Genomic DNA, 14834 nt, shown 5'->3' with positions numbered 1-14834 from the left:
CTGTGTCGAAAGCAATATCTCACATTCGGACGCTTTGATCATTTTTTGACTACGATATCTGCCGGCAGGCGCCATGATATGACGTCAGCTCTGACGTCACAACTTCAAGAGCCATCCGCGCTCATCCGTTAACAGGGTACGTTTCCATTAGTGCACCCTGTGCCTTCCAGCGTCCTTCCATCCCATTGACAGTCGCCCCTATGTGCCGGGCCTTTCATACATCCGTTACTCCTTTGACACGGACACCCGCATTTACGTCAAGAGCTCATTAGCATAAACATCGTGGGCTGGACAGGTCCATTCTGCCATATCCTTGGGGGTAGTAATATTCTACAAACATTATTTACGCTTCATTTCTCTCCTTGATGGAATAAAAGAGGCATCATACAAATTGAAGGATACGTTAGACATTTTCACATGATGCCACTGATGATATTTTATGCTGAGAAACCATAGGGGAAAAAAGGGACACCCCTGCGTGTAATAGATGGACGCGCCCACTCATCTCCGGTCGGGGTTTCCATTAAGCCTCTTTATTACCCGAGGAGAAGGCCAGGGCGCGTGACTCTCTCCCGCTTTCCCGTCCCAGCCATCGAACCGCCAATCATCCCAATTTTCCAGCAGTCCACCTTTTCTTTCCCCTTAATTTCCGTAAAAAAAAAGTACCAACGCATTTCTGTCGCTAAAATCGACGAGAAGAGAACTAGATGAAGACGTCGGCGATCTGTGTGTGCGTCCTGGCGCTGGCCATATGCTACGTTTTCGGCGTCGCCCGAGCTGCCCCGGTGAACAAAGGTAAGTACGCTCTGATTACGGCCAATACAAACAACATGTTAGACCGCGGTGCGTTTTTATAGCCTCCGTAGCAGGCTTATAGAACTGGGGGTTTGGTGGTCTTCGGCTGTTTTCTGATTAGCCTACGTAGCAGGCTTATAGAACTGGGGGTTTGGTGGTCTTCGGCTGTTTTCTGATTAGCCTCCGTAGCAGGCTTATAGAACTGGGGGGTTGGTGGTCTTGGCTGTTTTTCTATTAGCACAGTTAGCGGGGGTAATTCAACCAGGCCGGCTATGTTGTCTATATGCAATCAGAAAATAGCACAAAAAAGCTTTCAAAGACCCTGAAGACCCCCAATTTTTGGCATGCTATGGAGGCTAGGTGCGTTTCCATACTGGGCGCGCCTTGCCTCCAAGCAGACTCGGTGGGGCAAAGCGACTTTATATTGGCCACCTGTATGAATTAAATGCTCCCTGTATTCATTGTCCACCCTATGTTACACCCCAATTGATACAGGTGGCCAATGTAGAGTCCCCTTGCCCCAAGATTAAGTCAAGCCTTGTCCCCAGCAAATCACTGTGATTGCATGAGGACGCATGTACGCGTTGTACTGATCTACCAACATGTACCCGAAAAAAAAGCTTGCGTTTTCTTCACTTTCCCGTCTTGTTTCTGACAGAAGGATGGTTAAAGAAACATTGCTTGGTCAGAAAACATCACGATCTGTCATTGCAGCAATTGAGGGCAAACGCCTGTTTGCTCCATTCCGCCCGAATACTGGAAATGGGTTAGTACCGTGCCAGTGTACAAGGACCATAAAATTTCAGATTTAGTACCACCGGTGGACATAGACGGAAGCAGAAGAACCATCCATATTTTCCGCTGAAGGATTATGATTGATATCTGTATTTAATATTCTGGACCATTGTTTTCACTAATGTGCCAAAAAATAACCCGTTTGGACCATTCATCGGAATATATACTGAGCGAGTGTTAGTACAGTAAGTGCCAGCACAAGGACCATAAAATTTCAAGAACCATCCATATTTTCCGCTGAAGGATTATGATTGATTCCTGTATTTAATATTCTGGACCATTGTTTCCCCCGTAAAATAACATGCCAAATCATTGAATTCGCACGTTTTCCCCGGTTGAGTTAGCTCCCTGCAAGCGCCTAGGCAATGAAGAACTTTATCATATCCCACGCACGGACTACAGTGCCTTCTTGGAACGTAAATTGTGTCAAAAGGGATCATATGAAGATTATTTACGACAGAAATGCGAAACAAGAGTTTAAGATCACTATTTGTATAGCAGTGAAAAAAGGTTCAATCTATTTCCGCCGCATAAAACCAGTCCTCACATGATGTTTCTCAGTTATCTAATTTTTTGAAGGCATCAAATGCAATTTCAGGGCGGCAAAACTGGAAATATTCTGAACAAGGCAATCTGTATGATATTGACTCATACTTGACCCATAACAGCGCATTTGAATCAGTATTTCATACTTTGGACTGCAGAAACAAGCCCCAAGATGGGTCCTTTATTTTCTGGGTTGTTACCCTAAAAATCTATCCAGGTCCTTCCAGTAACCGCTTTTCGTCAAAATTTTGGCCATTTTCGCTCCATGAATGTCGATATATTGGGACAGTGTTGTTTCAATTTAGTATGTAGATAAGTGGCTGAAAAAAAATCCCGTTTCCAAGCCCTAAAAAACTGCACTGGATGCCTTTAGAAAAGGACCACATCGTCTGCCGTTCATATGTTCCCGACTCAACTGCCCAGTGAAGCAAACGCCATTGGTTCCATCCATTGCGCACCGCGGTTTACCCTGGGTCTTATGAATAGGTGCGGTGAAGTCTTTGATATGGTCATGGTTTGGCTGGTCTGAGCTTGATACCATCAAAACCTGTGATGTATAAGTCTTTATGTTGGTTAAGATCTACTATTTTTATCGCAGATGATACGAAAATGTTGTGTTTTTGGTTTAGGCGTAACGCCCCTCGGAAAGATCACAAAACAACAGTCTCAGGAAAAATCGGTGGCCGAAACACCCACGCCTTTAGGGCCGATTATCATAATTATACATTCTAGTCCCGTGGTAGCATTGTTAGCCACTAGACCTGTGCAGGGACTCTATGCAATATATATTGTTACTGCTATCGAGGTTAAAGGCATCCGGTGCAGTTTTTAGGGCTTGGATTTTTCAAAGCCAATATTCTAGTCACTTATCTACATACTGAGTTGAAACCACACTATCCTAATGTATATCAAACCCGTGGAGCAAAAATTCCCAAAATGCTGACGGCAAATGGTTACTGGAAGGGCCCATGGCTGATTTTTAGGGTACCACCCAGAAAATAGAGGACTAACCTTGGGGCTTGTTTTAAGTATGAAATACTGCTTTAAATGTGGGGCAGTATGTGTTAATATCATACAGGTTGCCTTATTAACAGTATTTCCAGTTTTTACGCCCTGAAATTGCATTGGATGCCTTTAAGAAAAAACAACAAAAAATCATGCGAAAAGCCGAACCATATTTGGTCCGAATCCCGATCGTTTGCTTTTGCGGCTGCGTTTGTCCATTGGCTGGGCCGCGGGTTAGCGGTATCGTCCTCAGCAAGCTACACTGCAGGTGCTCATGAGACTTATTATCATGGGCGGTTTTTTCATTAATACCGGCTTGCTGATTGCTAGCGGGATGTCATCTCTTCCAATATGCGATGCGAAGAAAGAAGGTGTCAATCAGAAGTCAAAGAGCACCGGACATGGAATATCCTATATGTAAGTTAGTTTAGCTGCGTCAATGAAGGTTAGGCATCCAGGTAATAAGATACGCCAAAAAGCAGTTACTTCAGCAATTGGATATAATTTTGGATGGTTGCTTGTCATTTTGAGTAACTGGTTTTTGGCGTATAGTTCAGTTGCGTTTGTCCATTGGCTTGGGTAACGCTGCAACTAATTTTTGAACCTATATTGAGTGGTTTTGTATTTGATATTGGCTTTCTGGTTACTACTGGGATGGACGTGGGATCTCTTACAATAAGAAGAAAAATTGTGTTAATTAATTATAAATAAAAGAGCACCCAGACATCGAGTATCGTAGATATGAAGGATAGATTAGTACCGAATAATTCGAAGACTTGCGGCCAGTCATAAATATAAACTTCACCCTCCGTCACCCTACACGCCGCACGATTTATACTGGTCCCGTGATGATGTCTACATCTTTTATTCATAGTCACTTCCAGTCATGATGCCAGTCTTCATATCCTATACGTTACGATAAGAAAATCCACCCAGTCCTGAGGGTAAAGAGACGTCGACACAATCTTCTCCGTTCAGGACCGCTATGTGCATTGTAGATAATGGCAGGGAATAGTAAAGGTGGACATCTACTCCTGCTGGCCCTGTAGGATTGGCTTAAACGACAGGAAGCAATTTCATCTCTCTCTATCTCTATATATATACTAAAGTATACCACCTTATCTTGAAAGTTCATCTGTGTTGGTGGAAGTCATTACGACGCAAGTTTGAACTGTAATGTCCAACACAAGAAATGTGACTTCCCCAAATTTTCAAGAAAAAAACACCCCTTCTGTGCCGTCACGTTATGTAAATGACTCACGTGGCTCAGTTGGTCGTTGGTTGCAGAAAGTCTGTGGCGTCCCCCGTCTTCCATCCGTGAATAGTTTCATCAGGATGGTAAGACACTGAGTAAAGAGACTCTTTTTACACAACAAAGTCTTTTATTCAGCCGACGTTTCGGTGACCGTCTGTCACCTTCCTCAGTGCAATTCTGACAGGTTCACATTGCACTGTAGCACAGGTGTCACTGCTATAGATGCATTCCTAAATGTAAAATATATACATGTCCCCCGTCTTTGTTGAGAAATGGGTGCAACGCCCTGATGTAGATAGTCTGTCTGATACCTCGTGCAAAGGCATAATGCCACCGTTTGGCATCAAAGTCAGCTAGCATCGCATTTAAGCACGGGTGGCTGGTTATATAACACCGATTTGAAACAAGCTGCCACACTGTATCCCTTGGTATCTAAATGTAGCGTTGATTGGCACAGTGTACGAAATAGGCTTTTACCATACTTAATGATAAGAGCGTCTAGGATTATGTGAGCTGTAATTGTCAGGGGTTTCGCGTTATCAGTATGTTTATCTATGTTAGTCAGCCGATGATGCCAGCCTTAGGCGTAACCTGCCATCTCCCTTGGCACAGGGCCGTGAATAGTTATGTAACACTGGAGGGCTCGTAACGCCAACGCATGTCTTCATATCTGACCGTTTCTGAATGCTGTCTAAAGCTTGGAATAAATTCTGACCGTTTCTGAATGCTGTCTAAAGCTTGGAATAAATTAAGAAGAAAATGTCCATGCATGTTTCGGGGGATAGTCCTTACAGGGAGCTTTTTACGTTTGAAAGTGTGTAAACGTTAAACAAATATGATATAGTGGCCCTAAGCAGAAATGTTCATGCAAAAACGTTTTGGGCGATTTTGTGAAGAGGCAGCTATTGAAGATTAAAAGTGTTTTTTTTTCGACGAATGTGAATATGATATAGTGGTTTCAGAGAACAGAGAACCCTTATTTACCAATGATTATGATAATTATATAGCCACATGGGAAAATGCGATCATAAGTATCTTTCCTGCAACTATTCTTTTGCAACAAAAAAGACCTGAAACACAAAAATGCCATTTTTGTAAAGCCAAACGAATTGTGATCAACATTTTCAGTCATCGTAATGGACAAAACTGATGTGCAAAAGTCCATAAACCAAGAAATATCAGGCTAAAGTTATCATCTAAAAGAATATTTCAGGACATAACATATTTGTATGATCGTACTCTGAATCAATAAGATCTAAAATACCTCCCCTTTATGTTTGCGGCATGGACAAATGGATGTAACCCACAACCACTTACTATAACCAAGCTTTTGAAAACGGTATTTTGTAGAACAAGTGATTGATGTCTTTACATGAATGGGGAAGGTTGTTGAGGGCCGCTGATGTGGTATAAATCAGGTCGACCCTTTATTGTTATGACTCGCGATGTTATGTGAGATAAAGACAGGTTTTCAATCACAGAGCTTCCCTGTGCTTACTGTTTTATCCCCGAGTCATCGGGTGGTGTATCTAATATTCACATAGCTGAAGGGGGAAGCCATCTTCATCCATTGTTCGAACTTGCTGGAACACTCTGAATGCCTCATGACCACTGATATATATTCTGTATGTGATTCGCCACATACATATATTTTGTACGTAGGATGGAGTTATCCATACATGTATTTAACTTTGTTAGACCTTTAGTCGTAGAAGACCATATAAAAGTCCCTGTACTTTTTGTTGTGTCAATAACGAATCTTATGTCTCGGAAGACACTGGGGCCTCTAAGACTAACTCTATAGTCTAACTCTACCACAGTACATTAGCTGTTGTCTTTACTTAAGTCTTGTCATGTGTTGTAATAAAAAACTGACGGCTCTCGGTGGCAAATGTGCAAATTGGCGCACCAAATCTGTAATGTTTTTTTTTGGCACACAGATGGACGGATAAGCCAATGAGCCTCAGTGGGCGTCACTCCACCGTACATATTGTCTTGTAAGAAATGTCTATATAACTTCAACTTTAAACCTAAATTCTCTGGCCTTCTGAAGTCATTTTCTTGAAGCATGCAAGAGCCAAGATTTGAAATCCAGACTTTCTTTCCATAAAACAGGGTTGCTGTCAAATCCACCGCGCACCGTTTTCAAAACGTAATTATATCCTGCAAACGCGACTCGGTAACAAATGAGTCAGGGTAATAGGTGTTATTATCATTGTAATAAGCGATATTTGTCATCTCTTCCCCTTGGGATAAGGCTGTCACCATGTGTGTTTTAGGCGGAGATGATTTAATATTTCAACGGCTATGCATAACCGATGAACCTGCAAAACGATATGCCGCAGCACGACACAGCATAAAGCGGCACAAACAACTGCAAAAACAAAGAAAGCTATCAAATTTTTATTCCCAACACTCATCTAACATGTAAGTTATATGTGGTTTAGGCAGGGATGATTTAATATTTAATCGGCAATACATAACCGATGTACGATAGCACGACGCAACATAATGTGTCACAAACAACTGCAAAAACAAAGAAGACAATAAAATTTTTATTCCCAACACTCGTCAAACAAGTAGGCAGTATACGCTTATGATTCACGTCAAAGCCATAATCCTGTAAATGACAATTTAATCTAACTTACGTTTGTGGGGCAAATATATGACGCACTCTGCAGATTGCAGACAATTGACCTTTTGTCATCCCTTTTATGGGTAAGAAGAATTTGTTTAGCGTACGTCAGAAGAGAAAGGATCAAATACATCAAAAGTGCTATAGAAGAAGCCAATGGTGTTTGAAACATATGGTTTGTGTTTTTGATCGCTCTTAGATAACATCGCCATAACATGTGATAGCTTATTTCAAAGGAAAGGAAAATGTCAAATATCCATCGTGAAATAAATTCAAAAGACGTTTGGTTTTAAAGCTTTGATATTATTACTGATCTTCAGTAGAGGTGGGCGGTTTTAAATGTTCACTTGGGGCCTAGACACATATGCCAAACGATCGCACTGAGGACATTCTTGCGGGAGTCTTGCGTGTGTCCTGCAAACTTCATCTGTTTTGTGACTGAAAAAGCTTTCTTGGATTTTTGACTTTTTGGCTGGTTCTGCCAGAAATTTCTACAACCTATGTATCTGTACTTGTAGAGCCGGTTTAACTGCCCTTCGGCGTAACTCACCAGCTTTGAAATCACACCACGGCCTACAGGGTCTTTACTCTAAACTAAAAGCGTCCCTTTGTGACCCTGAACAAACAAATCACAAGGTAACCTCCTGAGCATATGTGCCAGGAAATGATACTGCAGACACCTGTATAGGTACATTCCAGGAAGTCATGGGGTCGTAGGCGTTTGGCGTAACGACAGAGCGTTCGGCTCGGAACCAAGAGGTCCCGAGTTCGAATCCAGCGCCCTTGGGAAAGGTGCACCCAGGTGAAAATGAGTATACCTGTTGGCCATTCATGCGTTTGTCTGATGTATTGTGAAAATAAGAGTGTTCCACCAGCAGAATAAATGTTGGAGCAGAAAAAAAACACGTCTGTGTATACTTGCAATATGTTACCAAGCAATAACAGGCATTAATATGTTAACGCGTTTTAGCTGTGCAAACTCGGCGGGGCCGTTATGTGCTAAACATGACGTTAGCGGGGAATAATGACCCACCTGGTGCCGTTTCCGGTCTTATGACGTCTCCGTGGGGAAATTAGCGTAACGTTAATACTTTATTCATTTCCGTGATACGCGCATAAGGTGCGTCCAAAAAACTGTTTCTATATGTAAAGACGTCATCTCCAACCATCTGTATCTGTATCTGTATAGCCGGTATAACCGCCATTCGGCGTAACACACCAGCTTCGCAGGCACACCGAACGACTTGTTACACTAAATCCTTGCACATTTAATTGCAGGAGTTATTAAGCTTTCTAGTGATGTTGCCCCAACTGTGGCAGGGCTCGAAATACCCATGTGCAATGTGCAAAATGCACATGATTTTCAAAATTTGCACTTGAAATATTTTGAATGTGTAATTTTGTACCTAGAGTAAGAGGGGGAATGGGGCATTGATGGCAAAGAAGCAAAAATTACTTGGAAATTACACTCCCAGCCCTAATGACAGACAACACTTAAACTCCTGTTCTGAAACCACAGGATCTTCTTGACTAAATTGCATCATAATTGTCTTTTGTTTCTTCTTGGACTTCCAAAAAATTGTCTTCACTTATTCGCATATCAATCAATATAATAGTTCATGCTTATAAAAATTTTGCTAATGTGCAATTTTGGACATACCTGAAAAAAGGTATTTCGAGCCCTAAAGGTGTGTCCTGATAGAAAACGGTTTCTGTCGGTATTGACGTCATCTCCAACCATGCAGATCTTTTGGTGTCTACAAAAATATGACGAATAGCAATAATAGGTTTATTGCAAATCCTTGCCGAGGGCAAATTGTAAATAACAAGGATAAAAGAACATTGAGAGTACAAAATGCCGATGAGCTTTCCGCAAATCAGCTAATATATTCCACAGAGAGATGGTTGTATGAATAAAGGCTTTCTTTGACTCATGTAGTCTTACAAATATTGATTCTTTTTTTTAACGGAACCATCCCACGCATTAACTTTCTGGTCACCATGTGGCAAACGTAGCGCATAAATAAATCATCGTGATCTTAACTAGTTTGAAAACCACATCAATATAGCAACAGTGAGGCCTAGGAAAAATGTGTTTCCTGTTTCCCGACCGACCCTAGAAAAACTGCCTACCCTAGCCTTTTTTGTGGATCCCTGCAAGGGACATAAATTTTTCGAGCTGATTGACCTTTTCTAGCTCCTTGATCTGACACCTGAGTGATAAAACCTTGTACAATCACTTTTTCAAACTTTACAATGTAAATAAAAGTGTCCTCATGCAATCTTTACTTTGTTAAACTGTATTGTACAAGTTGGATCGCTAGAGATCACCTAAGTCTAAAAAAAAAAAGATAATCCCAACCTACCGACGCTATTTTTTTCCAGGACTGAAACAGGAAACACAACATTTTTTCTTACGCCTAACGATCAGCACATGATATCCTACGTCAATCCGTCCTAACCTTTTGTCACCTGCAGTCCCAGTACAAGAATTACCGGTTCCTCAGAGCTTTAGATGATGTATGGCGGCAATCCCGTCTACATCATCCCAGTATTTATCTTTAATTACTCTGACCTTTTCCGACCTTTCGAATATGGGAAATATAAGAAGGGGATTAGGGTAAACCACAGGTGGCATAGAGGAAAAGATAAACTCAGAACCATTTGATATGAGGATAATGATTTTAATGTAAGTGCCTCTGATCTGACACTGCACCTTGCAGGAAAAGGAATCTATTATTTTGTCATGAAAGTTCATCTGTGTTGGTAGTAATCATTTTGAAGTGATTGGTCATTAATTATCCTGATGAAGGCGACAGTGGTCGCTGAAAATTTGATCCCTGTAAATAGTGTGTTGGAATACATTTTAACGTTTTACTAGAATCTATTATTTACTTTTACACTTACGTAACCAAAACGTATCTTTAACTACAGATCTTGTGTAATGTTTAATCATTGTCTTAGACCAAAGTCTGAAAAATTTTAGTAAAACCGCTCAAAACCACAATTGACCAAGATATAAGTGTTAAGAAAGGTGCCCCTGACATGAATGTCTGTTCCTTATTTTTCTACAACATGCACATGGCGAGAAAGCTGCCATGAAGCAGTTAGGACAGCTCAGTGAAACGATGATGTGTCAGATGATAACACAGACTCAGGACTATTCGATCCACCAATAAGGCTGCTAAAAACTAACCCTGACACTACAGTTTGTAGAAAACGTAACCCCCATTCGCACAGCCCTGTACACAAATGGTCCCACAGAGACTCATAAGTATTTGACCCACTAATAATAGTGGTAATGAAAGTGTCCCTGACATCCATGCGACCAGAACATTAACGTTGAGTGTCTACTTTTATAGAGTCTGACTCAGAACCATTTAACCAGTCGGCAAGAGATCGAGTTTTAATGAAAACGTCCCTGACATCCCTTCTTGTAACTCAACCTACGTGGCCAGAACATTAAAAACCAATGGTGGGTCACAACATAATGGCTTATTTGACCCAATAATACGACTTGTAGGAAAGTCTACGCTCTTAGAACGTTGACGCAAGTCATCTACTTTTATTGGGGACAGACTCAGAACCCAGCGATAAGCACCCGAGTGTGAGAATAATGAGAATGTCCCTGACACCACTTCTTGCATTGATCCAGCAATAATAATGCTTTAACCGTCCCTGACAGCATGACTTGTATTGGTATCTACACGCTACAATTATTAAAGTGAAGCATCTCATTTTATTAGGACAGACTCAGAACCATTGGACCCAACGGCAAAAATCTACTTTTAATGAAAATGTCCCTGACATCACTTCTTGCGTTGACCCAGCGATAATAATGGTTAAACCGTCCCTGACACCATGATTTGTATTGGTGTCTACACGATAAGAGACAGAATCAGAACTTTTTGACCCGACGGCAAGAGATCTAATTTCAATGAAAATGCCTCTGACATCTCTTCTTGCACCTCAAACTACCTGGTTAGAATATTGAAAAAATAAATAGCCAGACGATAATATATTATTTGACCCGCAATGCCAGAAGTGAGTGCTAATGTAAGAAGAAATGCTAGAAGAAAATTAACACAATCAAAACGTTAACGAAAATCGTTTCCTTATCGTTGACGATGATCATCGTCATCGTAGGTTGTTGGGGGGAAATGTTAGCCTCTACCAGGCTTCGGGAAGCGGCTGGAAAGTGTAGAATTCGGCCAAATAGAGGGATAGCATGCAAAGAGAGTTGGTCTGCTGGAGAAAGCATTTTGCCGCTCCCGAATGTTTGCTCCAGCAGCACCAACTCAGCCTGTGTCCTTTCTATCATATGCCCGCCCTCTGCAACAACGGACTCTCAACTCGCACCAGGGAATGAGATACTTTCATACCAGTGACACGACCTGCTGTGTAAAAATGTGATCTTGACATGGCTTTCAGCTTCTGCTCACTCAAGAGGAGACATCTGCCCACTTTTCCCACATCTTTCCCTCTCCTTTGATATACACACTTTCGGACTCTTCTCTAGCATTTCTGCCAGACTTCAGGGACATTGAAGAGGATCAAAGAGGCCCGTAGCATTAGTGTATCCAAGAACATGTGTATTAAAGACCCGCCTGCTCACACAGCAGAAGCACCGGTTGACCCAGAGATGTGGCCCCAGACACGAGAACATTCTGGCGGCTAGGGACCGCATGAACTGTACCAAGTACTGGTAAATGGACTGATAGATATCATATCAGGTTGATATATTCCAATCTATGCTAATTCTAGATTGTAATTTGTATGTTCTTATATTGTTCAGGTCTAAATGTGTGTCTTGTTTATACTTGTCTTGTTTGAGGGCCACAACACCAGCCCCCGCTGTCTGTGGACTACGAGTTTTGTATAGTTTGCAATTTCTAGCCTCTACCAGGCGTGGGGAGGCGGCTGGAAAGAATAGAAATCAGCCAAATAGAGAGATAAGCATGCCAAGGGAGTTTGTCCGTTGAGAGAACAGTTCGCCGTGCGGCAAACTCCCTTGGCATGCTTATCTCTCTATTTGGCCGATTTCTACTCTTTCCAGCCGCCTCCCCAAGCCTGGTAGAGGCTATACAATTTCAACAAATCAAATCAAAAGGTTGAGGCAGGAAGCGACCGGGGAGTGACGCCTGTTGCAACCCGGCAGCCATTGACGTATGTGGGCGCTTTGATACCCTCCCACGCACGGCCCAATTACCACCGCAGCAGCGCGCCTACAAAACAGCTCGCAGATGTACATGATAGCATCCGGCACCTCCTTTATATTCCTCTCACACTTTTTTTGTGGATCCTTGCAACTGTTGCAACCCGGTTCCTTCGAACTGCGCTTTAGAGCTTGAAGCATTGTGAGTTATGGTCACTGAAAGTTAAAAAAAATCATGCCATGATTTTTCAGCTCGCAGATGTACATGATAGCACCTCTTTTATATTCCTCTTACAGAACTGGTGCGCCGTATTTTGTAATGAGTGGGTTAACAGTTCCAAATTCGAATTCAGGCGTGAAGCATTGTGGGTACAATCATGCTGTGACGCATTGTGGGTAATAACCACTGAGAACATTAAAACATAAAAAAAAAATCACATGCCTATTTTTTTTTATACATGTCGAAACGTTTATGTCCGCAAGAAATGAGAATCTGTTGACCACTGTCGCCATAATTGCAGGTAATTCAAATTTTACTCAGGAATAAACACATTTCCCACTCGTAAGTCGATTCTTTCTGCATGAAGATACTGTTGAGTAGATGGAAATACATGTACTTGCTTCAGAAAAATTGTAAGCATAGACCGGAAAACCTCGCAGCGTTTGCAAATGTTGCACGATGACAAATTGCAACTAAAAGCTATATCAAACCCTCACCGCATGCGGCAAATGTAAGTTTACCCAAAAGCGAAGCTAAAAATACCCAGTGAAGCATATCTGCTGTGACTGTTGAGATGTTATCTTGGTACTGCAAGCAACTGATCCAGCCATTTGGTACTTCATAACTGATTCGGTTACAGAGCATACTGCCCGATGAAGGCTTCAACCATAACCCCACCATGTATAAACCTGTCTGCTGACATTACAGCTCCGCTATAGAGAGATGTCGACTTACGCTAAAAGGACGGCTTATGCTGGTGTGTGTTATATATAGCATACTGAGTACACTTCGTGGAAGGATGGCCATTATGTGAATGTGGGAACTTGAGTGACACATGTCCAGGATAGTCGGGATCACAAAGTACATTTTTAGATATTTTTGATATGATATAAATGTTATGAAATACTAATAGACTAAGTGAAGATTTCTGTTATTTTGATGGCCCATCGTTGGAAAACAGAGGACTATTCATTTACGTTTGTAAGCAAAATTATTTATTTAATTGGATGAGCTGAAGATACTACATGCTACCCAACAAGCACCATGCTACCTAGGAATATCTAAAAAAAAAAAAAAGATAAAATGAGGTGACTAGTGGTATATATAATGATTAAAAATGTCTAGAAATTGCCTCTTCATCTCTGATTCAATGTTCACCTGTTGCCTACTAAAATTGATTGATCTTACTGATTTCATACTTATTCATCTATAATGTTAGCAAGTAATATTTTGGCCAGCTTTCCAGATCTTGTATACGCAGTGGTGCATTTTTCACTAATTTGACCGGATCTGCACAATTCTGTAACATCTAATTACAACCGTTCAAAGTAATAATTTCCGGGGACCTTCAAAGTGCTGCTGCATTAGTGTAGGGAATCAAGCGTGCCCCAGATTCCTGCCACACGAAAACAGATCTCCTAAGAGGCGAAGCGGAAATTACACTTTAACAAATGATGTGAGAATGTTTGATCCTGCATGGTATATGCGTGTGATGGTGTGAAGCTGAAAGCTGAAAATAATTTGTAGAATTCAAAACGTACAGAAATAGTCGATCAGTCATTCTGTTTCTGTAGAGCTGGAATAACTGCAAGTAGACATATAATTTCTCGACTTTGCCAAAGCATTCGATTCTGTTTCTCATACCCACTTGACCCAAAATCTACGATAGTTTTTGATCACCTTAATCCTTGTATTTGAAGGATGGCTATTTCTTGTTATTTTCTGAGCTGGTATTTGTGTATCATGCATAGTCTGGTCATCTTCCAGTAATTGTCTTCGAAATCATCACAACTTGTTGCAGGTCCCGAATGTACAATTTATTTGCGGGTCAGAAAATCACTTTACATTGTCTTGGGAATGTGGCTATTGAGGTCTAATCCCTCGGCAGTATTTTACGTGAATTTTTTTTACCTAAATACGGCTTTAATAGATAATCCCACCTCTCGTTTATTTTAGTATATAAGACAATAAGAGTCTTTGAATGCTTTCTAGTCACTATTGGAGCTTGAAGTCAAGATCAGACAGGTCGATTCTCATGGTAATTTTCATTTTAGTTTAGCAGGAAGCCGTAATGTCCAGAGGAAATGTGCATTTTACAAGCATGTCTCAATGTACAACTTAGACAGCGTCAATTGGATCAACATCAGCGCATGGACAAATTGAGGTAATTCACTGTAAGGTATAGTATAAGAGGCAATGACTTACTTAAGCGACATGATCATTAAAATTCAGATCCTAAATTTATTGATAGGACATTACTATCTCTCTCGCTTATGAGATATTTAAGATGTGCTTACTTTTTGTTCAGACGTTTACAATATAATTAATACAGATATATAAGGCAATAGGATTTGAAACGACTTGTCATGTATATATAAAGGCAATTGGAAATCAAAGGACACACTAATAGAACCTAGGTACATTAAAA

General features: G+C 41.1%; 1 protein-coding gene across 1 annotated transcript in view; it reads left to right on the top strand.

Annotated features, from left to right (window-relative positions):
• Nucleotides 1–544: 544 nt before the first annotated feature.
• LOC109468476 (ran GTPase-activating protein 1-like) overlaps nucleotides 545–14834 on the top strand; it is a 30508-nt gene continuing 16218 nt past the window's right edge. Inside the window, exon 1 of the mRNA XM_019766720.1 lies at nucleotides 545–795. Within this exon, the coding sequence (XP_019622279.1) occupies nucleotides 708–795 (88 nt within the window). The 5' untranslated portion in view covers nucleotides 545–707. The remainder of the gene's footprint in view (nucleotides 796–14834) is intronic.

The sequence above is a fragment of the Branchiostoma belcheri genome, unplaced genomic scaffold, assembly GCF_001625305.1.
Source record: "Branchiostoma belcheri isolate BF01 breed outbred unplaced genomic scaffold, Haploidv18h27 scaffold2, whole genome shotgun sequence".
NCBI classification, from domain to species: domain Eukaryota; kingdom Metazoa; phylum Chordata; class Leptocardii; order Amphioxiformes; family Branchiostomatidae; genus Branchiostoma; species Branchiostoma belcheri.
Note: the sequence above shows the minus strand (reverse complement) of the source record. Positions and strands in the feature narration are given on the sequence as shown.